The 27,966-nt window shown below is 40.7% G+C and overlaps 1 protein-coding gene across 1 annotated transcript in view; it reads left to right on the top strand.

Annotated features, from left to right (window-relative positions):
• Positions 1 to 27,966, top strand: part of PPARG (peroxisome proliferator activated receptor gamma) — a 102,666-nt gene that overhangs the window by 64,564 nt on the left and 10,136 nt on the right. Inside the window, exons 5-6 of the mRNA XM_006023900.3 lie at positions 11,234 to 11,433; positions 20,259 to 20,709. Coding sequence (XP_006023962.1) covers positions 11,234 to 11,433; positions 20,259 to 20,709 — 651 coding nt within the window. The remainder of the gene's footprint in view (positions 1 to 11,233; positions 11,434 to 20,258; positions 20,710 to 27,966) is intronic.

Genomic DNA, 27,966 nt, shown 5'->3' with positions numbered 1-27,966 from the left:
GTGGTGCAATGTTATACTACAGAACCAAACCCAAGCTCCTTTCATGAAATACTTATATTGGCAGTATTTGTCCAGTGATAGGCTGTTATCAATGTGTAGGAAAGCTCCCATAAATTTGTAACATGGCTTGAAATAAAGTTCTTGAACCACAAAGCAGTGAACCAAATCACCAGTACTTGAAATCCTAGCAAAGTTCCTGTTACTAGTCTGGTTTCCCTTTTAGTCTTAAAACCAGTGCAGTTTATACAGCTTAACCCCCAACAGAAAATCAACCTCTCTATTTTGAATTATTCCAGTTAACTTTTGTTGTTTCTAAAGATCTGTCAGAAAGCTGTTATGGCAATTCTAACAGTTTCATAGTCTGACAAGACCCCATGGTATGGGGGTAGGCAACCCTCTGCATGCATGCCAGATCATGGTACGTGAAGGCATTTTGCTTAGCATGTGTGCCTTGAGGTGGATGGTGGGGGAGCTGTGAAAGGCCTGATCCTTGTTGCAGCAGTGCAGCCCTAGCCCCTTCACTGCTGTCTGCCACAAGGGCTAAGGACAGACATTACACAGTAACTGATTTAAGTGATCAAAAACTGGTTTAAACCTGTAACAGAACAGATGTTCAGTGCACATAAACTAGTTTGAAAATGGCTGAAACTAGTTTGAAATAAACCTGGTTGAATGTAGTATATCAGACTTAACTGATCTGGGTTAAACTGGTTTATGCAATGTCTGTCCCAGACCCCTTGCTGGTTTAAGATAAAACAGACTCCCCATCATCCCGGTATGCTCTCTGGGCTGGGCTGGGCAGGGCTGTCTGCTCCACAGCAGAGGGCTCTCTGCTCCACAACAGAGTTGGGCCTTTCCCTCTGCTCCCTGGCTGGAGCTTGGCACAGACTGCAGGCACAGCAGGGTCTGCCTGGCTTCCCCTTGCCCTACCCCACAACCCACTGCTCGTTGCTGAAGCAGGAATCCCCCCTCCCTCCCTCTCATCTCCCACAGTACGGACCCCAGCCCCATGGACCCTAGGCATGTGGTATGCTAGCTAATGCTGAGAGGTGTCTGTCTGTCTCCCCCATTTCACTGGGACACACAGACAGAACAGTGACCGCTTAGGTAAGCTGGTAAGCTGAAGAGTTTTAACTAATGGAGAGAGACTATTGTTTTGCTGATGATGTGATAAACACTATTATCAGCTCCCTGCTGACCTGTTTGCCTGTTAGTTTGCTGCAGACAGTATAAAGAAGCAAGGAGGGAGATTGAAAAGCTCCATATCGTCAACAGATGCATGCACTGCATCCCCCCGCCCCTTGCCTCAGAGTGATAGCAAGGGGCTGGGGTCCGGCAACACTCCTACCCCTTGAGCACCCAGAGGGGAAAGGCCTGGGATGGTGCAGGCAGACCTCCCTAATTAGCTGAGCCATACACCCCATCCCCCTGCCAGCTCAGCGCTGTGCAAGGGCAGGAAGGGCTGCTGTTGCACCCCCGCAACTTCTAGCTTGAGCCACTGCAGGCATGTGCCTGAATTTTCTCAGTCCAGAGAGAATGTCTGTCCAGTTACAAACCAATTCAGCCTAGCCAGGTTAGACTAACCTGCAAAGATTGAATCAATTCAGGCTCAGACTTTTTGAATGTCTGTCCCTAGCCAAGGAGGGCATGTACCTGCTGCCAGCAACAAGCCAAGCTGGGACTTCACAGACCCTGGTGCAGCTTCTTGCAGCCTCCTCACCACCTACTGTGAGCAGCCTGGGCTCTCTAGCAGGTGGCAGAGGCCTACCCAGAGCCTGGTTTGGCTGTGGCAGGCAACTGGGGGGCTGCAAATGGCTACACCAGCGTCTGCAGAGCCTCAGTCTCACTTGTTGCTGATGGCCGGTATTATCGGCACTCCGCCAAAAAATATTGTTGACCTCTGCAATGGTAGATCATTTAGGTATGTTCCAGCAGACATTTGCTGAAAGAACTTTGACCTCAAGAGATTTCAGGATGGAAAAAATTAAATTAAACCTTATCATTTAAGAACTTGTGGAAGTTAGTAAATTATTTTAGAGCTGAAAGAATATTTAAATATAGCATGGAGAAGTAACACATGGTCCTTTTTTCTTTTTCTTATATACAAAAGTAGTCTTATAAAAAGTGGACTATTTCCAATGAGTTTTCCAGTTTAAAAGCTCAATCCTGCAAACCTTCACTCCTGAAAATAGTCCCAATTGAAAGGAACAGAACAATTTGTATTAGTTAAAAAGTTCTCAGGATCATGCCTCATATCAGTGGGCACATCTACGTGAGACACTGACTGCAGCAGCTGAATAATACTGCGCAGTAGCACGTCATAGCATGGACAGTGCTAATAAGCTACTGCACAGTATTTTTAGGCTGCTGCACAGTAGCGTCACTTAAAAGACATTTGCTGGTGCTACTGCACAGTAACTCTAGTTACTGCACATTTGTTTAGTACTTGCTTATACAAGTACTAAATAAATGCACAGTAACTGCTGTGCAGTAGCATCTTATGTAGATGTGCCCAGTATCTAGTCTAGTTCTAGTTAAGCTCTATTTTAAAATAAGAATTGTTTGAAATCTAAGAGCCTGCTTTAGGGAGTTCATAGTATGTATATCTGAAATTCTCAGAATGTGTGCTTACTTAAGAATTTATTGCATACAAATACAATACCACTTAGAAACAAGATTTAACATAACGGAGCAGTTTGACTATCAGCTTGCGTGTAATGCCTAGCCTTTGTTAGGAAAGTGCAATGCCTTCCCAGGGCTTGTCCCTAAGTATTGCTGATGAAATAATGAGAACTGCCAACTCCTACTAAATTCCATTCCCATTCATGTCTTGGGCATTTCTCCCTACTTTGCAGAATTAGGATGTAAATGCAAATAGCTAGTGGCACTATCTCCATTTGATTAAAGAGACAATAGATATATGGTAAATACCAAGTGTCCTAAAGCATGAGTTTGTCACTGTAGATACTTTTTATCTAGAAACTGCAGTATGAATTAAGTATTTGTTACTATTTATATGGGCAAATGTGATAATCTGTTTGTATCACAGATCCTAAATTTTAACACCAATATTGTGTCTTATTTTGCCTTAAGGTTAGAAAATTCACTTTAATAACCTGCCAAGTCTCTCTAGACCACATTTAAGTTGAGTCATCATTTTGTCAATCCTTCCTCAAAAGGGAGATGAGAGGTGGAGTTCAACTTGTTGGCAAGAGCTCTACAAAGGCATCAGAGTATTGCAGGACACTTTGCCGTAGTGACGTTATTGCAAAATGAACAACTATGTTTTAAGTGGACACATTAATCATAAGATATAATGTTGCTAATTGTCAGAAGTTTGACACTCATTCAAGCATGTAACCAGCCTGCATGAGAACATATATGATTTTAATGAAAATCTGAATTTCACACTATGATTAAAAGCAGTCTACTATAAAAAGTAATTTAAACTTTATTTTGATTAACCCTTTTTGCTGTCAGCAGGAGTTTGAAATGTCATAGTTTGTTTGCATTCTCATATGAAATAATGTAATATATTAAATCTATCTGTTTTATGTACATGGTATTACAGTTGGCCTTGTGTTACATTGATACTAGTCAGACACTTTAATAAACAGGATATTGATTATGCAATGCTAGAACCCCAAAAGTGAAACTTAAAACATTCTTTAACAATCTATTATGTGACTTCCCTATGCAGACTGCATTAATCTTTATTATAAACAAGCCATTAACAGTATTCAGTGATTAATAAGAAGTCTCTCCTTGAATAGCCAGAAAATCAGTATTTCTATAAAAACATCTGAAGCCATTTTTTAAATCTCCATATAGAACTAAGGGTCCTGTGTTTTTTCAACAAGGGAGAAATTTAATTTATTGTTTCAGAGATATTTTGTTGACTTTATTAATGCTTTGCTTATTTTCTTTCTCACTCATGTTCTTCCAAAATTATGCTCCAGGTAGAATTTTAAGAAAAAGGAAGCAAGCTTATAAACTATGGAACTATGTAAACTGTGGGAATGTATATCACAGTGTATTTGTATCAAAGCAAAGAGGAAGGATTAGGGTTCTTTAAGCATAAAAATTCTGTAAAAACTTATAGAGCAATCTTTGATGCCAACAGTATGAAATCAACACACAGGCCACGTCCAGACAAACAGGGGCATGAGGTTTGTAGCACCACAAACCTCTTTGTGGTGCCACAAACTGCACATGGTGAATGTTAAAATGTGTACTGTGCTACAAAAATGCTAGAATAAAATGTGGCACAACACACACAAAATAAGCATGCGCCAGCTACTGTCCCAGCCTCTGTGTTGCCTGACTTGTGCCCCTGCTGCTCTAGCACACCACCAGGGACACTTACACACATGCAGGGAGCCTGTTCCAACACGCTGGAAATCCAGCACACTGGAGCATGTAAATTGATGCGCTTTGGCAGTCTCACGCATCACGTGTATCAGCAGTGCAGCACATATCCACGCTGAGAAAATGGCAGCAGTGTGCTTTGAACTACAACACATTCAATATGCTTTAGTTCAAAGTGTACTGCCCCCATTTTCTCAGAGTGGAGGCACATGGCACTGCTGATACATGTGATACATGGGTGCTTTTAATTAGTGTAGCTTGCTAATTAAAAGTACACAGTGCCACATCGAGAGGATGTGTAAAATGCCCCAGGACACCAAGTAAGACTGGCTCCAATCTCCAGCTATCCCTGGCTGAAAAGCTGGGAGGAGCTGGGCAAGGGCAGTTTGCCTTTTGAGGGACAATTTGTCTGGCAATAAAGCACACATACCAGGGCATGCACTGAAGCAATTTATGCCGCTACAGGTACATGTCCCTTCTTGCCCAGATGCAGCCGAAGTTCCCATAGTTTTGAACATGAAAAGTCTTCAAGTGAGCTTTATAAGGAAATGTGAGAAAAATCTTTATGCAGGGAATTTTAAAGGAATCAGTTTAGTATACTTCCTGTGACTTCAGTTTTATGATTCCTGATATTAATGAGTAATAGCAAAAACAAATGAGTTTTTAGTATCCTTGATATACAGATAAATCCAAATTCCATTACTCTTCATGTACATAAATGGTGCTTACCCAGCTGTTTAAGTGGTGTTTTTGGCACTCAAGCTGGGTACAGACATTCAAGGAGGTTAGGGGGAGGTTAGATCAAGTTAAAAATAGCCACCCAATCTAAGGTAAGTCAAGATAGGGGGAAGGTGGATCAGGGAGCAAGCAGGATCCATGGGAGGATTAAGGGAGTAGGCAGGATCTGCAGGAGGCTTGCTTGGGTCTGAAAGAGTTTGTCAGGATCGGGGGGGGGGGGGGGGGGGGGGGGGGCTCACGATGTCTGCAGAAGGGCTTGGAGGGATGCAGTGATATTTTTAGCCCCCCAACCTCCCTAGTGAACCTACAACCCCAATCCCTTCTTCCCCTCTCCCCACTGGGACTTACTTCCTTGGCTCCCAACACTGATGAACACTGATAAAACCAGCACTGGGAGTGGCTTGTGGGATGGAGGTTTTGGGCTGATTGGTCTGCAGCGGAGAGGGACTGTGGGGCTAAAAATGGCCCCGTGCCAGAGGCTCTGGAGCCACTGGCTTGGCTTTCCCGGCCCTGGGGCTGTGCTGTGAACTATACAGAAGTTCAGGAAAGTTAGATTGGTCTAAAAATGGGCAACCCAATTTAAGATAGACTACCTCAGAGGTAGGGTTAATTTAGATTGGAGTGGCCATTTTTAGAAGGATCTAATGTTCTTGGAACTTCTGTACAGTTCACACTTAATTCAGTTTAATTAGGGCTAAGTGCAAGGTCCACATGTAGGCAAACTAAGATCAGGTGACCATTTTTAACGTGATCTAACCTCCCTCTAACACTCCCCACCCTATCCCAAATGTCTGTAAGCAGCCTTATGCACAGTTTGCTATTTTATTACTCATGCAGTGTGAATGCACAAAAGTACACACAGCTACTGCCCATGCTCCATGGGTTTCTCATTAGGCAGGCAGGCATATGCCATATTTATCTGCATACAACATGGACCTTTCCCCTGAAAATTAGCCCCCAAAATTGGGATGGGTATTTTAAGTAAGGGAGCTAATTCCCATTTTGGAATGGAAGCTGGAATGACTTCCAGTACTCGATCTGTGCTGGGCATGCTGTAGGCCAGAGCCCACTCCTCCTCAGTGTCACACACTCTCCCTGCAGCTAAAGCTTTAACCTTCTTATAGCCACTGCCAAACTGACTTCTCAGCATAGTGCTCTAATGCCTACCACTCAGGTCAGTTATTAACCAGTCCCCTCTCCTTCAGAAGCCCCCTGTTAGCCAAAAAAAAAAGAGAGAGAGAAAGACAGATCTATGAGCCCAGGAAGTACTGAGCAAGTTGATGCACGTCTCAGTGAGGTGATGGCTGCCCTGAAAGAAAATAAGCTTTGCATTCTAGCCTAGCTATCTGCTGTCAGTGGGCCATAAATTTCCATACTGCTCTCTATCCTGTGACTAAAATGAACAGTGCAGTGAGAGGGCAGGAGAAGGAACTAGATAATGCCTGACCTGTGGTGTGGTGTGCTTGGTTGGGACGTAAGAGAAGCATAAGTTCAAACATTACAGGATAATAAAATGATAAACTGTGTATAAGTCCAAAAATGTATATAACCTATGTGGCTGAGTAAGTGCTATCGGGTGCATTAAGGCACTTTTTCTAATGTGTATTAAATTTAGTACCTCCAATGTGAGGTACTAAAGAAATGGGTTCTAAATGCCCAGTAATGAATATGCATGGTTTTAAAGTGATGCTTAATAGACAGTAGCCTGTTTTACTATGCATTAGTGTAATTACGCATTTTTTTTACGTAACACTTTAATGTGCAGTAAAATAGGCTATTGCACATTAAAGCGCACGTGTAGATGCACCCATTTACATGTATAAGTTCTGGTCATAGCAACAGAATCTAGTTCAACTTTAAAATCAAGGCACTGTTTTTCCATTCAGGGCACATCTACACCTGCAGTTAATGACCCTGAATTTTATTCAGGGCTATTAAAGCACTCCAGGTCACATCTACATGTGCACCCCTGTCAGGAGCAAATTGCACCTGACAGAAACAGCATAATCTAAGGTGCTCCTGCCCTGCTGTGCCCACCTGCAGCAGCCAAGGGGAGCTTCAGGGTCCCCTGGGTGCCAGTTCCAGGGCTGACATTGGGTATGGGGGCTGGTCCTGATCCTCAGATGCCCAGGAGAGGTGTCCCTGCTTGGCAGCAATGCTGCCTGCCGGCCATGTGGGATCCTCATGTGGCTGGCAAGCAGCATCCCCACTGAGCAGGAACAACTCTTCTGGCCACTTGGGGATTGAGAGGGTCCTGATCCCCATGTGGCTAGCAGCCAAGCTCTTTTGGCCACGTAGGGATTGGGACCCTCCTGATCCCCATGTGTCTGGAAGGTAATGTCCCTGCTGAGTGGGGACAGCTCTCCTGGGCTCAGTGGGGATTGGGTCCTGACTCGATCTCCACATGGCTGGGATGCAGCTATCCCAACTCCTGGGACAGCTCTCCCAGCCACACGGGGATCAGGAAGATAGTTCCCCTCCGGCATAATTCCTCTTCTGCCTCGGAGCTTAACCAAGCAGTGGCACCCCCCGCCTATTGCCTGGGAGCAAATTTCTCCTGGTCAGCATCTACAAATGTGCTACTGCACAGTAGCAGATGCACCATTAATCTAGTACTCGTATTCCTGGTACTAGCAAATGGTGCATTAGCCTAATTAGCCTATGGTGATGCTTTACTGCACATTCAGTTAATCTAATGCACAGTAAAGCATCGCGTGTAGATGCTCCCTCAGAATATTTATTTAAGCATTTGGGGCTTAAATCATCCCTGGTGTTATTTAATTGATTTGAGCATTTCAGTAATATTAATAGATTGAATGTAGGTTTGAATTTGAATGTAATGTTTTTGTTCATATTAGCACTGAATTTTACTGTCCATCTACAAGTCTAGTATCTTGTGATGGAAGTGACTTGTCAGTGACAGGCCCTGCCAGAGAACCTACACATCCCACCTGCTCATGAGGTTGTGGGAGGGAACTCCCATATAGAAGGGGCTTTCATCTCCCTAGGCCTGATCAGAGCCCACTGAAGTCAATAGAAAAAATTGACTGCAGTGGATTACTGGGAGGAGGGACATCAGGCCAGCTACGAGTGTACCAGCACCGTTATAGTGATGTGGAGGTACTGAGCAGGGAATACATAAGGGCACGAGGTCATAGACTACAGGAAAGAGAGATTTTACTTCCGTTACAGTGACACAGGCTGCCAAAAATACACATGAAAGCACGTTCTTGATGCAGGATTCTTCATCTCATTCTTAAAGAATTGTTTGACGTCTTTTGAGCCATCGTGCTGCCATCCAAATTCACATATGTCATCTCTTCTTTTTTTTTAAATGTTTTGTAGTTGGGATTTTGGAGAATGTTTTTCCCAAGCCATAAGTAATCAGGAGGGTTGGCAGTGATATCTCACTGGAAACTATTGCTGGTAGCTGACTAAGTACATTTACTCTCCCTGTGGAAAAAAAAAAGAAAAAGAATATACGATGGACTCTGGTCCAAAAAAAAATATCAATTGGCAATTATTCAAAAGTTTCCATATGAAGAAATTATAAGCAGGGGACATTTTGGTGGAAAAAAACCTAAATATAGTATGTATTAAGCACTCCCAGCTGAACTGCTAGGTTTCCTTCCATTCTGGTTTAATTCTGAAATGTGAACTGAAGGGACACCCAGAACATTTCAAGCACGATAGCATGTTTCTTTTAGTGGTACAGCTCTACTGAAAGACAACGATGATGGAAATTGTAAGAATAAACAATCCTGTCTTTACTAGGTATGAACCTTAGTGAGTATACAGGTGCTAAATGGTTCTGATTTGCTTTTATGTCATCACAGATTATTTTCAGTCTTGATGAAAATGCTATTTCTGTTCCAACAACACAGTGTAAAGAGGATTCCTGCAAGTATCCTTACAATAGGAAAGAGGCATAGTTCAAATAAGTGCCCCTGGTTTAGAAGTCCTGTGTTAACATATTAGTATCAAAAAGAGACAAAACCCTGGCAACTGGAAAATCTCTACCCAATGTAAACCAAAACTTGTTTTTTTTCTTTTTATTTTATCTCTTGATTTTTTTTCTTTCTGTCTAATCTTGTTGCTCTTTCTGTCCTATTTTCTTCAACAAAACTGATGTAATCCATGCACTTAATTCAGTATAAAAATTAAGTCCATTAGCAAGCTGTTTGAAATATTTTTCAATATCTATTCCCATACGCACAAACAATCCTTTGGATGGTACATAGTTGTACAGACATGAGCCTTGTATCCTGCCTTATATTTGAGTTGGTCTCTTATGAGGTAAAGTAATTAGGAAAAATCACTTCCTGTTATGTTAACATAGCATGTGTTTGGGACTAACTTTCAACACCTACCATTTCCTTGTCTTTTTCTTTATTTTTAACTTAAAAACAACAAACCTGCATTTGTTAAGCTGCCTTTTAAAAGCTATCTGTTTTTCAGGATTTTGTCTTCTGTCTCAGCCCTTAATTCTCCTAATAATGACTTCTGATAACACTTTCTATTATTTATAGGGTGACCATATGTCCCAATTTAACTGGAACAGTCATGGATTTTAGAAGCATGTCCAACCAGCCGAGGAAAATTAAAATGAGCTTCCTGGGCACAGGGCAGGGAGGTGATACACCATGAGCTATGAAATAGGAAGCCCTAGCAGACAGCAAAATTGCCCTATAATAGGTTAGCTTGGTTAGTGGAATGACCCTTAAAAAGGGGAGGTGGTTGTTAATACCTGTGAAGTAAAGAATAATGGGTCATTAACAGGCCACTCTGTTAGCTGCCTGAATAGTAGTATCAGAACTGCAACATGCTGCCCCACCCCACCTCTGTCTGCAGCAGCACTGCAGACTTGAGTGGAGTGGGGCAGTGCCCTAGATTTCACTTTGTCCCAGATTTCATATTGTCCTATATGGTCACCCCAATTATTTAGCACTTCACAGATATTAACTGATCCTCCTAGTACCCCAGTGAAACTTGTAGGGACTTTTAAATGGAGAATGTGAGACAGGGAAGTATAGTGACTTGCCCAAGACCCTAACAGTAACTGAACCAACAACTCAAGGCCTCTTGACTCTCCTAATGCCATGTGCAAGGTTAATGATGCTCATCTTCAGGCATCCTGGTTTTCTCTGATAAAAAAAAACCCCAATATTCAGATTGAAAAAAGGAAGCCAAAATCCACATTTTCTCATAATTAAAATAAAATGCCACTATGTATAATATATATATAGTGGTGATAGTGGTGTTGCATTTTAATCATGGGAAAATGTGGATTTTGGGTTCTTTTTTTTAATCCAAAAATTGAGGATTTTTTTTTTATCACAGAAAGCAAGGGTCCCCGTTCATCTGACATGCTTTCAGACTGCTTGATGATACAGATTGCTTCCTTCTCTAGGGGTTCAGACAGAAGTAACAATTTTTGCCCAATCTGGCCTCTGAAAGCTCTGTCCAGCCATGAACTAACACAAGTGGATGGCCACAGATCACTTTAAAGGGCCTGATCCCATGATAATCTGAACGCTCGTTACATGAGAGTTTAAATGAAGGCACTCCAAAGTCCCCCTAAGATGGGGGGCTTCAATTCACACCCTGCCGCTCCAGCACAGGCTGGGGAAACCCCAGAATGGACCTCCCTCCCCTGCCTTCTCCCTCTCCCATCCTGAGACAGCACTGGGGGCTTGGGGGAGCGGGGGGCAGGACTAGGGGAAGAGTCCGTAGAGATGCAGCCTCCCTCCCTGGATCATTTCCAAATTAGAGCTCAGTCCCTGACCCTTCCAACCCAACATCTAATGTTTGTAAGTCAGGAGAATCAATCAAACTCATGGTTCCTTCTTGTAAAGCACCACAGATTCATAGATTGTAAGGGTTAGACCAGGGAGCTACACTTCTGCCTACACCCTAATTGTGCTCTTACAACAATTCCTGAAGCCTTTTGGTTGCCCATCCACATTACCAAGTACAATAATTTTTCCTCTTGCTTACCTAAGCATTGTTTTAATGATAATGAAATTTTAGAAAGATCATTATGAAAAATGAGAAAAGGATTATTTTAAAAAACCATGTGTGTTTAGGTGCAGCCGTGACTAATGTAATAATTTGTCATCTTCTTTAGCTATCAGGTTTGGGCGAATGCCACAAGCTGAGAAGGAGAAGCTCTTGGCGGAGATTTCCAGTGACATCGACCAGCTAAACCCTGAATCTGCTGACCTGCGAGCCCTCGCCAAGCATTTGTATGACTCATACATAAAGTCCTTCCCTCTGACCAAAGCCAAGGCGAGGGCAATCTTGACAGGAAAGACGACAGACAAATCAGTTAGTTCTCTGCTTTTTTTTTTTTTTGAGTAAATGATTTACCACATTGACACAGTAAAAAAAAAATTGCTGTTGGCAGTTACATATTTCAAGCTGTGTCTTAAACACAGGAAATGTTTTTAGATAGGATAAGTAAACATTATTTGAAAAATCTCCAAGTTCACCTAATAAAATACTTGAAACCAGTACAAGAATTTGAAGGTCATCTTAACCTTTTTGTACTCCCTGAACCATTCTTCCCATTTCCCCTCTCCTCTATCTGCCATACTATCTGTTTAATAGGGCTAACTATCTGGTAGACAAAAAGCTGAGATTCTGTTGCAAACATTCATATAGTAACATATTACCAGTACTAGCGGTGACCCCAAAGAAATAATCTAATGTAGTTGTACTCTTCTACTTTCCTTTCCCATAACTGGCAAATGATTCACAGAACCAGGATTGCATCTCTTCATAAAATGTACTGCTTGTTCCTAAGATGTAACGATGATTTCCTGCATTTAAGTTAGTTATCTTGGGTCAATTCAGCATCCTGTGGTGCTGCAAGTAGAATTTTAAGAAAACACATTACAGGAAAATCTTTGCAACATTATACATAGAGGGATATGTACTTTGAGGGTTTCCTTGAAAAATTCTAAAGCAACATGTAGCAACATAGCATCCTTTTAACCCTGTGGAATTTGGTTTTGTATCATTCAGTTGCATAGGGATAAAAACAGCTTTTCTAAAACCAAAATCAGTTTGTGTTGATGTATTTGTTTAAACAGATAGCAGAGAGTTTGGTTGTCAGGAACATGCTAGAGACAGTGTATTTGATTTCCCTTGATTTTATCAAGAGTAAAAAAGAATGTTACACATTTTGGGCTGCCACTAAGGGCATGTCTACACTGTCAAAGGATCATATTAGGGAATGCTACAGTGAAACATGTGCTGTAAGTTGAAATGGATATAACGTAGATACCTTGCAGCAGTGAAATTATTGAGCAGGTGTGCCATGCTTCATTTCAGTGCTTCCTTGTGTGGTCCAGAGGTCATAGTCATATGCTAATGGTTTGTCTTTACAACAAACTTAATTTGAGTTATCACTTGAATGTTTCTTTTAGACTCAAGCCTTGTGCACACACAGAAAATCTGAACTTGAATTTGATGATTTGACATAATCTTGAGTTGTTTTGATCCAACCTGGGTTAATCGGGCACAAGAATAACCTCTTAAAGAAAGTCATTGGCAGTCCCTAAATTCAATGATGATCTACCACAGTGCATTGAGATGACTTGAGAGTTGCAGGTCTTTCCACAGGGTAGCATAGGCTATAGCCTGGGATTCCTCTTCTTTTCTTTCCTCTGCACTCATTTCTATGCTTTGAGGGCAAGACACATTACCTCAAAACAGGCTGCTGTGTGTTTGAGGTTGACACCACTGGAGTCTGTTAGCAAGCTGCCCCTCCCAGCTCTTGATGTTGGCATCTGTTTTCTTCAGGTATGCATTCAGTGTGTCCTTGTAGCATTTCCTCTGGATCTGGCTGGAGATAGAGGGCAGAACTAAAAGGAAAGTTCCATAACCCAAATCCTCTGTATTCGGGTTATGAAGGAAGCTGAGAAGCACAGTGGAAGCTTACAAGTCTTTAGGTTAGGCTTGGCTGGACAATTCAGCTAAAGGGACATCCCAGAAATTTCTCCTTTCAGGGAGAAAGATCTGAGCTAAGAGATCCACCACTTTCTGTTTGGAAATGAAAGAGCTGACTTGATTAAATGTTCTCTCATCCCATAACTGCCACTATGTTCATCAGTAGCAGATAAGGATATTTTTCCAAATCTTTTTGCTAAGATAACCAGTAAAAAAAAATTAACCACTAACAGCATTGGCTTTTAAAATATTAGAGTCAACATTTCATTGAGGAAAATGAGGTGTTCTACTCCTCTCCTCAGGATTGATTCTTATCCTATTTCTATTTCTAAACTTGATGCAGTTGGTCTTGATTCACATGCCAATGCAACAGAAGAGCAAAAAATCCTTGAAGTAATTGTCTCTCCCTGCAAATTCAAATCAGTCCACAGCAAAAAGATTTCCTTCCTGAACTGTCTGAAAACTTTTTTCAGTGACACACTTAAATTCTAGAGAAATTTTGAGCCTTCTTAATGGAATCTTTATATATTTTACTATAATTTCTCTTTTTTTGCATATTACATTTTTATTTTTTAAACTAAGCCCTAATTATACAATAGTATGGAATTTGTCCCAAAATTATAACTAATGTGAATCTACATGCAGTTTTCACATTGATGTTCCACATTACTTAAATTAATGTAATGAAATACAGTATTAAATCAATGTTATTGAATGCAGTCACATTGGGTGCATCTACACGTGCAATTAATGCTCCTGAATTTTCTGTACAGAAAATTCAAACTCATTAAAGAACTCCATGGCACACATCTGTATGTATGCCCCCATTGAGAGCAAATTGAGCCCAATAGGAACAGACCAGTCCAGAGCTGCGCCTGCCCTACTCTGCCCCCCTGCAGCAGCCAGGAGGAGTTCCAGGTTCTCCTGGGTGCCAGCCCCAGGCTGGCAGGGAGCACAAGGGACTAACCCCAAGCTCTGGAGAGTGGGGGGAGCTGTCCCAGCTGGATAAGCAGCTCCATCCCAGCTCGGGGGAGATCAGGGTGGCCCCAAAGAGATGGGGGAAGCTGTCTCAGCTGGATAAGCAGCTCCATCCCAGCTCAGGGGAGATCAGGCTGGCCCCAAAGGGATGGGGGAAGCTGTCTCAGCTGGGCAGGCAGATGGAGATCAGGACCCCTCCAATCTCCACAGGGCAGGGAGAGCTGTCAAGCTGCCAAGCAGCTACCTCCCAGCCACATGGAAACTGAAACCCATCCCAATCTCCATGTGGCTGGGAAGCAGCTGCCTAGCAGCCATGACAGCTCTCCTTGACCCTGTGTGGCCCCCTGCTGTCAGCATCAATTTCTCCCAGTCAGCATCTACACATGTGGTACAGTGCATTAGTTAATGCATTGTTTTTCTAGTACCTGTATCTACAGGTACTAGAAGACGGTGCATTACATGAATATACTGCTCCGTAATTGCTGTGCACATGTAGACAGTGATTCTTTACTATGTATTAGATTAGTTTAATGTGCAGTAAAGCATTTTATGTAGACACACCCATTGAGGGGATGTATACGCAGCACTGACTGAGGTTCTGATACTACAAACTTTTATGGGCGCGAATCATTTTATGCATATTAGTAGTTACATTGAGTTGACTTTGTATAGTCCTTTGTACAAAAGTTACTGAACTATGTAAGTTTTTAAAGGGTCAGAGCATAAAAACATGATATCCTATCCCAGAATACAGTGAAACTTGTATGGATTCTTTATGGGTTATCTAGTCTTCAATTGTTTCATATTTGTGGCCAGAAATCTGTACCGATGATGGTACCGATGATGGTACAGGTACCGATGATGGTACATCTACAAATCTTTGTGTTGTTTTACAAGATGCTTTAAAGCTGTCTTAGATTTCAATAACTGGTCTTATGCTCTGGTGGGTAGTTAATTAATAACTGCTTGGACTTTGGAAGTGATTTTGTGATGTCTGGATGTTACATCTATGTCATGTATATAGTGTGCCATCACATGATGTTTTATTGTTTATTAAAATTTAAAAACCCTTGCCAGACTAGAGATAATCATAAAACAGTACACAAATAGACATCTCTATGCATAAGTTGCTGCCACTTTTCAGGTCATGTTTAAATTACCCACAGAGACTGAATGCTCTTAGACAGTAAATAATGATTAAAACATTTATGTTATTTGTACTGTAATGGACTTTGTGCTATGAGATGTGAAGCTGTTTACTACAATGACTATTTATATTCTTTAATTATATCTGCACCACATGAAAAGGATTGGATATGCAAAAGTGGTGTGTAAAATCTAAAATTACTAAATAACCAGTCCTGTTCTGGAATGTATAGAGCTCCTCAACCAAAGCAAGATAATCTTCTGATTACAGAGTTCTTTTGAATCTTTAAATCATGTTTTCTTGGCCCATTTTAGCTGTTTTATTTATTTTCACTCCATAAGTGTCAATTTGTGTAATAGCCCAAATGACATAAACTAGTTTTATATCTTTTGCAGATAAGCATGCAGAGAACAGATGTTATCAACAATGATTTTCTCAAGTTTGGTGCTAAAGAGCAAGTAGGAATCTGTTGAAAGAATAAGAGAATGACATAGCAGAACGGGAGGTTCAGAAGCCTATGTTCATTTAGCCATTATTCCATCCAGTTATGTACATGAAAGTGTTCCTCTGTTGCCAGAACTGGAAGAATGTGTACATTAAATCTTGAGAAACATCTGTGTAGATCTTGCTGATATTTCTCAGAGCCATGGTTTTTTTAAAATTTCATACCCCTCAAAGAAGAACAAGGGTTGTGTCCTAGTACAGTAGCTATGTAGCCAGTGTTGTACCTTCTGCTGCTTGCATTTTAATTCAGATTCCTAGCCTGAAGCCATTTGCCACTTAGCCAATTTTTTGGAATTGGAATTTTAGAATTTTATAGGTCTTGTACACGTAAGAAAGCTATTAATTTAACTAAACTGGTTTAGAAATAAGTTAATTGAATGAGTGTGATTCCATTGTATGGACACTTATTTTATTTTTAAGGATGCCTTATATTGAGAAGCTTAATTAGGTTTCCCAAGTGATTTAATTAAATCATAATATTTTTTTATATAGGCAAAAGTTTTAGATGCTGATTCTGTTGAAAAAGACCCCTTTATTTCATTTGGTTTTGGTCTCTCTGCAGCCATATTACAATGAATTTAAAATTTTAAGAGAGTGCCATGTGGCTCCTAGAAAACAGATTTTTGCATGAAGGAAATAAGATTTTTTTACATAGCCAAGAGGATTGCTTTGCAAGAACAGTTACATTATGGTATCCAAAATATGCCCCCCTCTATCCCTCCGCCCTCCTTGTATTTCATAGCAAAATTGGTGAGTGAGATCTTGGAACAAGGTGGAAAATTTTGATGGGCTTACAGACAGAAGCACTGAGTCCTTTTTCATAGTGGGTGCATTATACACGTGCTTTACTGTGGAATTGACTAATTAGCTCCTCAGTTAAGTGTCACTTTCTACACATGCACCCCTATTATGGTGCAATAAATTAATTAGCCCCACTGTAGAATAGTACTGTCTGAGACAAGGACCATCCTACAGCAGAGTTATTTAGTGAACCAAAACACTGGGGCTGGCTAGGGCAGAAGGTTGCTACAGTGCAGGGCTGCCTGCCCCACACTGGAGCACCTTTGTGCCCCAGCAAGCCCCTCTGAAGCATGTTGAACCAAGATGGAGCAGCTCCAGGCTGGCAGTCTGATCCCCTGGACCCTCTGCCAGTTGGGGCTGCTCCACCCCGACTCAATGTGTTGTGGTCAGGGGCACATGTGTAAACACCGTGCCCAGGAGCAACCTGCACCCAGCAGCAATAAATTCCGGCACACACCGTGCTGAAGTTTCTTGCTATGTGCTATTTGCATGTATAGATGCACCAAGTGTACTGCATACTATTTCCCAGAAAAACTCAAGTGCCCCTGCAAAGGATTTAAAACTTTTGTTTGTTAGCCTTATTGAATACATACCAGAATGTTCTCTACTAAAGACTAGTCAAAGACACGAATAAACATTACACAGTGTGATGGCACAACTCACAAGATGGATTTCCAAAGACTTGTTCCTAATTAAGGAACTACTTGTGTGTCACAGAATTCATAGAATTTTTGAGCACTTAGTATATCTACTATTAATGAAAACTGAGAACTTAAGAAGAAACTTTGATGTATTTAGAACTGAGGCAGGAAAGTAACTGAGAGAATCAGTGCCATTCAGAAATAATAGCACCCCATGATTATTATCTATTAAAGATAATATTGAGAGCTCACGTTTATAGCTATCTTTGTAGATCCAGTTTGTTTATGTATTAGCATCTATCTTTAAAATGTTTTTGAAGCAGTAGATCGTCTTATAAAGCATGGACCACCTTATAAACTGCAAGGCTGCATCCAGTCGAGCACAGACGTTTGGTTCTCTGGGGACAAGTAGCAGTGGCTCATCTTGCACCACAGCTACTTGTCCCCAGGGAACACCTATGCCATGCGCACTTTGGTGTGTGGCAGGTTACCCCAGGGGCGGTAGGACTCCAGCAGCCTTACCTGGAGTCGTAGGGGCCTCCTGGGGCTGCAGCAGAGGTAATCTTGCCAGGCAGAGCCTTGCTGGAAGCTGCAGTGCGGCTCTGGACAGCCCAGCTCTGCTTTTCAACAGTGCACACTGTCCATGTGTGCGCTTCTTTTTTTGGATATCCAGGAGTAAAAAGAAAACAGGGAAAAAAAAGACGGAGCAGCACATGCATGGGCAGCATGCCCGTGCAGCACAAAGAACACCTGACTGTGCAGTATGTGGTACTGCAGACATATTTGCAGCACCATATACCACATGTCTGCGCTCATCTAGATGCACCCCAACTGTTCTGCTTCTTCCGTGTCTTTGTCTTCCCTTTTAAACGTAACATGGAGGTTTTTCATCCAATTCTGCAATCTTTTCTTAAACTGCCAAAAGGATTTTTTTTTTTTTGCTGAAAAATAAAAATTCAAATGGCACATTTCCTGGAAGCAAAACACAATCCAGTTGGTACATGTTTAAAATACTTTTATGACTTCAGTAATCTAGGACTTGATCCAGTGCTTCTTGAGATGAATGGAAGTTTCTTCATTAATATTAATGGATATGGAATAAGGTGAGCAATGAAGACTATAAAATCTGGGTTGCAAGCATGAAAGCTAATAAAGTACATCATTTTTCAGTTCTACATATCTGGCATAGTGGTGGAATAGAGGTTTTGGTGCTGCTTAATCCCTTGAAAGAGTATAAACAGACAAGTATGACAGAAATAGTAAGAGAAAAAGTAAACTGCAGCATGGAAAAACATAAGGTAGCCAAATGAATTCTTTTGTTTTCCAAGGTAGACTCAAACAATCTAGGGTAAATGATGCATGCGCTTGATTTAATAATTTGGCATAAAGATGAAGGTTCCTAAAATAAATTCAGAGCTCTTCACTTGTCCACCTATTTTAACAGATCATACCCAGAGGACTCACAGCTGCTTATTTTGAAATAGATTGTTTCCAGCTTATAAAAGATTTCCTGGCATCATTTTTTTAAATCTGTTTTCAAATTGATATATTCCAGGGTTTATTTATTTATGCCTGGGTTTATTTCTCAGGCATACTCATCATATGAATTGCTTTTATTGTAATTTACATCATGCTATTTTTTGTATGAAGTAGCTCTTCGTTAACGTGTTTTTTGAGTTTAAGAAACTCTTAACTCCTTTTAGTATGATGAAGTTAATAGCAATGAGTACATTTTATAAAATGGTCATGGTTAAACAGTGTAGATTATTTGCAACACTTTCTAGGATAGGATTTTAAATGATCATATGAGGTAAAAAAATACTGAAGATACTATATCTGTCTATAAAAATGTTCTACCAATGAAGATACAATTCAGACATTCAGGTAGAAGGCAGGGTAGGGTGGCACCTTAGGTCTCTGATACACATTATGTTTAGGATGCAGTTAACAGGTTATTGCATCCTGTTAATTGCCACACGTGCAAATCAGGTTAAGGCATGATAGTACAGTAAACGATCCACAATGTTATTCTGCATTATACGTGGAATAACTTTGTGACCTGTTTGTATCATGCCTTAAATTGAATGTGTGGCCAGGATCTTAGATATTAACTCATTCAAAAATGCAAAAGTTTTTATAGGCAGCAGCCTACTTCCATTTATAGCATCTGAAAAAGTAGGCTGATGCCTATGAAAGTGTGTGCATTTCTGAACAAGTTAGTTTCTAGGGGTGCCTATACACAAGTGTGGAGGGTGCTTCAACGTACTGGAATTCCAGCATGTCAGAGCAGACTTGATTAATCGAGTCTGCTGGAGCATGGCAATTACCGTTCTCCAGCACCCTCCTATATCTCGTGTATCAGTGTCCCCATGCATAAAAATGGTGACGGGTGCTTGAACTAAAGGTGGTCTAATGAGCTTTAGTTCAAGCACCCTTGCCACCATTTTTAAGCACAGGGATACTGATATACAAGATGTGGTGGCACTTTAGGGTGGCTCTCGGAGCCACTTTAATTATAGTTCTGCCCCTCACCCACCTCTAGAGCACATGTAAAAGTGTCCTAATGTGCCACCCTGCCCTGCCCTCTACCTGACTTCAGACTAATACTGCTAACTACTAACAATCAGGTATAATTCTATTATTGGATATAAACTATTAAAATTCAGGTAAAAGGGGTAACAGTCTTTTATTAATAACATTCTGAACATTGAATTAAACACTTTTATGAAAATAAATAAGGCATCATTAATAGATACTTTTTAGGAGTGAAAACTGTTTTTTGTTTTAAAAAATTGCTTTTATTGACTTCTTTAAAAATTGCCTTTCCAAAACTCTAAACTCCAGAAGGTGGATTCACAGCAAGTGTGAGAAATTTTTTGGAATGACTTTTCCCTTCAACAAACTATTTTTAACTGTAAGAATGTTTGTTCTAAAGAGTGACATGTACATTTTAACCCAAAAGTAATCTCCCTAGGTACACTGATACGTATTTGCACATTCCCTGTTCTACTTCCATGTGTTTCCTAACAATGATTTATGTGTTTTATTGTACTTTGCGGTCTTTTGGTAATGTGTTGTACACAGAAGTGATACGTGAAACTGAATTATATTTTTCCTTTTATTTTTAGCCATTTGTTATTTATGACATGAATTCTTTAATGATGGGAGAAGACCAGATCAAATGCAAACATGTGTCACCCCTTCAAGAACAGAACAAAGAAGTAGCAATTCGCATCTTCCAGAGGTGTCAGTTTCGCTCTGTGGAGGCAGTGCAAGAAATCACAGAATTTGCCAAGAATATTCCAGGCTTTGTGAACCTCGATTTGAATGACCAAGTAACTCTGCTGAAGTATGGTGTCCATGAGATTATATATACACTTCTGGCTTCTCTGATGAATAAAGATGGGGTTCTTATATCTGATGGACAAGGATTCATGACACGGGAGTTTCTGAAGAGTTTGAGAAAACCTTTTTGTGACTTTATGGAGCCCAAGTTTGAGTTTGCTGTGAAGTTCAATGCACTGGAATTAGATGACAGTGACCTGGCAATATTTATAGCAGTCATTATACTCAGTGGTGGTAAGTATTGCTTTTTAATATACTTGTTTTTTTGTATATGGTTGCCATTTTTAACAGTTGTCAAAACAGGAAAGGGGGGTCAGAAGTACTCAGGGATAGAGATGTAGCTGTTTAAATATAACCTTTGATTGACTTTCTAATGCTTTGATGTTCCCTGCACCTCCTTCACTCCCTGATACAAAGTGCTCATGCAGACGTGCTGCTGTTACCAACAAATTTGGCCATGCTTGCTGAGTCAGCAGTATATTTCATTTAAAAAAACAAAATCAGGGCTGTCTTATTCAAAACAGGAAGGGTGGGAACCATCCCAGCAAGAGCATTTCAAAGGCAGCTTGCTATAATTAGAGTTCTTTTACACCCACAATTAGATTGTGTAGAATTTTAATAGTTTACCAATAACTTGCATCCCAATAATAATTTCAAATAATCACTCAGCATTTGACTTACACAAATATAGATTTTTTTTTGAAGTAATGAATCTTCAATGTAAAATAAAAATAATTAGTTACTTAGGAAAGCAGGGGCTACTAACATTGAAAATCAGATGGGGTATAAGCTCTGTTCAGACCTTCCCAGGCTGACAGGCTAGTATGTATATTTGTATTTTCAGGACAGAATGAATCCTGAGGCTAAAGCAGCAGAGTATTTGTAATCTCTTACAACCTAGAATTAAAGAAGGCAGGGAATTTTTTCTGTTCTTTATTGAAGATTATCAGCTCTTCTGTCTCCTTCCATGTCCGTCATCTCTTGTGGAATTTTGTGAATCAATTGCTGGTAGCAGTCTGAAGCCAATCAGTTCTTTTACTCTGTAGCTCCACTGATTTCAGCTTTGTGGTACAGATATAACCTAGAAGAGAATTTCATCCAGCTATCTGTGTATGTGGGCTCAGTTCTGCACTGCAGATGTGAGATAGGAGACATGTGCATGCTTCTGAATACAGAGGGCTTCTTTATTAAATTATTTGTTAACATAAGCAACCACATTATCCTACCAATATCAAACATTTTGTTGAGAGCCTTGTTAAGTTTGATTTGCTATGCATTGAATTTAAACTAATGCAAAATTAGTTCTAGCATTCTCTTTCATTCAGTGAAAATACAATATCACAACATGTTTTATTAGACTAGCTAAATCCACTTCAAACAAGTACAGCTCTTCTCAGAAGACCTTTTCTTGAGCAAGACTTTTAAACAAATTGATCCCTGAGGACTTTGAGTTAATTCAGTAAAGAAGAAATATGATACCAGCACATTTTTAGTTGGCTGTAGGAGTTATATAAGCTTACCAGGGTATTCCAGAAAGTGAGCCAATATTTTGAGTTTTCTAATATTAGTGAAAAGTTAGATGAAAAACAGGCCTCCTAAAATCCTCCCTATACTAATTGAAAAAAGAGGACTCATAATCTGTTACTGTAATTCTGGGTCTGTTAAATTTCAGTGAGGTTTGTTTTATATTTGAGGAAACAGGTATGATGTAAGTAATGTTAAATTTTGGATCCCATGTAGATAATAATCCACAAAAATACTGAACTACTCTGAGTTAGATTCATCAGCCAGTAGTATTTCTTTGTCTTGTATGAATAATTTGAAACCAGAGATTCATAAACTATTTATTGAACTTTATTAATTAGTCCTAAAATAATTCTGAATTTGATCCAATCACTCTAACATATAAATGAGCTCCATTTTCACAGAAATCTTGTAGTTTTCAAATACTAAAACAGATTCCTGAATGTGATGGCTTCCTATTTGTCTTCAAAACTTGTTAAAATAAGAACAGTGTTTTGTAAAACATGTATCCATGACAATAAGTACTCATTGTCTCCTTGAGAATAGTATTGTCCTTTAGTTTAGAGAGTCAGATCCCTGCTTATGATGTTTAAATGCATATCTCTAGTAAAATGCATGAAAAGCAGTCTTCTCTCTTTACAACAGGCAATTTAATACTGTCAGGCTTAATGAAGTGTGAGAATAAAATCCTGTTTCTTGGCTCTTTTGGATGATCTTGTTAATATTTCAGGGGGCCTTAGCCAGCCTAAAAATTGAAGAATCAGGACAGTTACACTTGAAAATTAGAGATCTGGAGCCAATACATCCTTTTTGAATCATTCATTAGAATGTTGCAATGTTAAAAGAATTTTAAAAATATATCTGTGTATATATGTATACCCTAGAAAATAACTAGCAAGTGCTCTTAGCTGCAGTTTACAAAGACTCTACAGCCAAATAGTTTGCTTCTGTTTAAGTGAAACTGTCATTGCCTAGGCAAATAATGCTGAATCTGCTGTCCCCTTAAGTGGTACCTCTTATGCTGTTTAAAAAGGAGGAAAAAGAAAAGGCTATTTCCAGCTGGAACATTGAACGGGAAAAGTTTCTCATTGTCAAGTGAAAGTTTGGAACGCATCACAGTTCCTCTGAACTTCTAAATCATTTGAGATTGAGACAGTTTCATACATGGTGTATTTTACAAGGCAAAATGCCCACATTATAATCATAGGGAGAAGCTGACAAATGAACTGTAATGGCAACAAATTAAAAGTAATCCCACCTCCAGAGTCACCAACTTGAGCTTCAGCTAAGCTATTCAAAGCACAGTGGGCCACTTTGTTCAGCTGAGGTCCCTCCAAATGCTGCTTGGTGCCCATTATTATAAAACCTAACAGCTGTTCTTAATGTGTATGTGTATGTTCTGCCTGAAAAAAAAATACTGAACATTTTCAGCTAAGGAAAAAATATTCTGCTGCTTCAAAAAAATGCTGGCAGGACCGAGGCTATGCCCAGATAGTAAACTTACTATCCCCAGCAGTGAGCACCTTAAAAATGCTGTGTTAGCCTGTGTGGACTGCTGCTTATATGGTAAGCAGGGTTGATGCCTCTGCACAGCATTTGGGCTAATTAGCTGTGCTGACATTGACAATTAGTTTGTCCTCAAACTAATAAGCTTGCTCATATGTATGCAGTTACACTGATGCTGGTTTACAAGGTGGCCTGCCCAGCGTGGGACAGTGTGTTTGAAGGCAGGATCTCCAGGAACAGTAAACTTACCATAGACACATAGCCAAACAGTGCTTTTCATGGTCAGCAAAAAAATGCCTATTTCTGACAAGGGACATTTTTTATCCTATTGTCAGCAATGTAAAGTTTTCATCCAAGCTTTTTATAATTCATTTTACAGTAAAGGCTTTGTTATCCAGCATGCATGGGGAATGGAGGGTGCCAGATAACAGAATATGCTGGATAACTGAGCGGCCTGAACAGGCGTCTTTGCCTGTTCGGGCCGCTGCCTTTCCCACCACGTCTGGGGTGTTGCCACCCCTCCCACCATGTTGCTGCCCCTCCTACCACATCGCCGCCCCTCCCGCAGGCTCCAAGGGCCAGGGAGGGGGGACCTGTGCAGCCTGCTGTGCCCCTGGGCCATAAGGGCTTGGCAGCACAGGCTGCTTTCCCCCAGGCTGTGGGAGCTCCACAAAACAGGAAGTGCCACGGTAGGCACTTCCAGTTTCACTTTTCCCTTACAAGCCCTTACAAGTCAGCATGCCAGTTAACAGAGCATGCCAGCTTGTAAGGTGCCGGTTAACACAGCTTTTGCTGTACTTTAAAAATGTACTTTGTTAAAGTAAAATTTGGAAAAACATTTTCAGAGACTCTCCCAGGCTAGGGACAGACATTACACACAAACTGGTTTAAGTGATCAGAAACTGGTTTAAACCTGTAACAGAACTGATGTTTGGGGCACATAAACCAGTTTGAAAATGGCTGAAACCAGTTTGAGATAAACCTGGTTGAATGTAGTATCAGACTTAACTGATTTGGTTCAAGCCACTTTATGCAATGTCTGTCCCAGACCACTTGCTAGTTTAAGATAAAGCAGACACCCCCAGCATCCCGGCATGCTTTGTGGGCTGGATGGGCCCCTCTCCTCCACAGCAGGGCTGGCCCCTCCCCTCTGCTCCCTGGCTACAGCTCCCACAGAGACTGCAAGCATCTGCCTGGCTTCCTCCTGCTCCCCCCTTCCCCTCTCCACTCCTTGCTGAAGCAGAGATTCCTGTCTCCTCTGCCTTACACAGACACCTCTCAGCATTAACTAGCAGACCACATGCTGGCTATGGTCCATGCTGTGGCAGACAGGACGAAGTCATAATCAGTAGGTAGTTTGTAACATCCCATTCTCAGGCTTTTTGAATGTCTCTCCCTAGCCCCAGTCATTATTACCCTCCATCAAGTGTCCCCCTCAGCAATACATCCTCAACTACATGTAGAATATAAGAGATTCAGCAGTGCCATAGAGAAAGTGACTGCTTCTTCGTGCAGCATTTTCTTTCTCTAAAAAATACTCTTGTGAATAAGCTTGTGAAAAGTGCTGTATTATCACCCCAGGAGGTTGCAGAACAGCTGTAGTGCAGGGTCAGATAGGAAGGCCTCCCCCTACAGCCCTGTACAAATTTTGTGATAGAAAAGACCATCTAGAGGAATAGGATAGTTCAGATTTTGGTCCTAGCATGCTGACTATCCTAAAGGCCACTTTAATGACACTTTTTCACTGAGAAGTTCATTATGTCTATGGGCTTATTTCACATGCAGTGGTGAAGAGAGCATGCCACTAGCTTAGTTTCATATCAAAAGGGGGAAAGCTCACAGAATATAATAACCGATGAAGGGAAAATAATGGTTGGCAGACTTTTACTATTACATCAGAATGGAAAGAACCTTGATTGTTTAATGAATGTCATCTGAGTAATGCAAGCAGAACTAAAAATGAAATTTTAGATGTCAAAAGTGCCTTTCCCCCATTGTCTAAATGCATTTAAATGTACACAGTCTCACTGAACTAATTCGTTAGCATTCCTGTAAAGTTCATAACTGACCAGATTACTGGAAAAGAGAGGTGTTTCTTCACAGAAACTGAGGTATAAATTCTGACAGAGGATGGCCAAAGGGTTAAAAAGTGAAGGGCTTTTTTCTGTTGTGTTATCCTTTTGTAAAGGTGTATACATTTACATTTTGCCATGTTAATTTGGATGGAAGGATACCAAGAGTCTAGTTTATACATTTATAAATCTGAGCATGGCTCTTATGAGACATTTCTGTGCACTTTTGTTTCAGTGCACATGATTTCTTACTGGTTGCATGTAAATAGAAAGACGGTTTGTATGATTGGCTGCTTTTCCCATCCTGTCCCTTTTTCTTTTTTTGTTTTAGGGTGTTTGCATTATAGAATACATGTCTAGGAAAAATTGAAGAGCTGTCATTTTTATTTTGTGTGTGTGTGTTTATGTGCTAGATATAACCCCATAGCTAGAAATACCTATGAAAGGCCAGATCCAGCTAAATGTATGACCCAACCATAAAAATAAAAGAGGTGAATTAAAATATTTCTATACCAAGGCTTTGACTCAGCAAATTAATTAAGCACATAACTTATGAAAACATGCTTTGCAAATGAAAACATGCTTTGCTAAAACAGGGCCCAAATGACCTCTTCATTCTGAGACATGGAATACTGAATTTCAGATTAAGCTCAGTTCTCATAATTACCCAGTGCCTCATTAAACCATCTAATAAACAAATCGAATCCAAATTTACAGGGCCACTTCTGTGGAGTTATTCCTCTGGCATAGATGGAGCCACACAGGAATGTCTGGTTCCAAACCCCAGCTTTTGCATTTAATACCCTGCAAAGTTTAGGGAGCATTTGAATCTAGAATTCAGTCTAACTGTGAAAGGGTCTAGCTATGCAATTGGATCCATGCTCTGATCCAACAGTCAGAGTGCATTCAGACCCAGGATTTCAGGTCAAGTCTGTGTCCACCACTGATTTGTCTGTCTCTTACTATGTGTGTTTTATAACAAATCTAGAGCACTGACTAGCAACCATTTGTTACCTATTATATTAAACCATTGCTTACAGTCTGAAAAACTTGAGGTTTTATCACTGAATATTATCAAGAAATCATTTCGTTTTGACTGTTATAGAGATTCCACTTCTTGTAACCCTGTTAGAATAGGGAAGTGTTTTCTGTCAGACTAGTGACTGAAGATAATCAGTATGGGCTTTGAACCAAAATCCTGATGAGAGAATGCATGTGACAGACTGGTAAGTAAAACTAAAACTGTTGAGTCATAACTGCCTCAGTAATGGAAGCAGCACTTATAAAAATTCAATCAGCCAGTAAGTTGCTTTGTGTATTTTATCACATTTTGATTTCAGAATGTGTAGTCAAGCTAGGTGACCTTGAACAGTGATGGCTGTGAGAGATGTAACACATGATGCAGTTCCCCATGCTAGCCTAAAACATCGAGTCAGGCAGATGGCCATTTCATAAGCAACAAATAACAAAAAACAAATGTCTGTAATATTAAAGGCATTAGCATCCAAAAGAGGCTTTCAGATTTGTAAACCCTTTTTTTTTTTGCTTAAGACAATATGTTATTAATTTAAACAAACAGTTTAGATCCCAAATCTAGGGGACCTTTAAAAAAAGTTTTACAGAGTTCATAAAAATTTAAGTAACTTTTCCAGTCACTAAAATTGGTTTTTATCTGAATTTTAAAATTTTCCTGCAGTACTTCCAAACCAAATACAGTTTTTTCATAGACATCAGACATCAGGGCTGGAAGGGACCTCGGAAGATCATCGAGTCCAGCCCCCCGCCCAAAGGGCAGGAAGTCAGCTGGGGTCATAGGATCTCAGCAAAATAAGCATCCAGTTTCATCTTGAAGGTGTTCAATGAAGGCGCTTGAACCACCTCCGGTGGCAGGCTGTTCCAGACCTTGGGGGCTCGGACAGTAAAGAAGTTCTTCCTTATGTCCAGCCTGAAACGATCTTGAAGTAGTTTGTGACCATTCGACCTCGTCATCCCTTGGGGCGCTCTGTTGAACAAACGTTCCCCCAGATGCTGGTGGTCACCCCTGATAAACTTGTAGGTGGCCATCAGATCACCCCTGAGCCTGCGCTTTTTCAGCCTAAAGAGCCCCAGGGCTCTCAGCCTGTCATCGTAGGGTCTGCTTCCCTGACCTCTGATCATGCGCGTGGCTCTTCTCTGGACTCTCTCAAGCTTCTCCACATCCTTTTTGAATTGTGGAGCCCAAAACTGGACACAGTACTCCAGCTGCGGCCTCACTAAGGCCGAGTACAGGGGGAGAATGACGTCCCGGGATTTGCTTGAGAGACGTCCCGGGATTTGCTTGAGACGTCCCGGGATTTGCTTGAGATCATCGAGTCTGACCCCCTGCATAGGCAGGGAAGAGTGCTGGGTG

Source organism: Alligator sinensis, unplaced genomic scaffold (genome assembly GCF_000455745.1).
Source record: "Alligator sinensis unplaced genomic scaffold, ASM45574v1 scaffold81_3, whole genome shotgun sequence".
Taxonomy (NCBI): Eukaryota; Metazoa; Chordata; order Crocodylia; family Alligatoridae; genus Alligator; species Alligator sinensis.
Note: the sequence above shows the minus strand (reverse complement) of the source record. Positions and strands in the feature narration are given on the sequence as shown.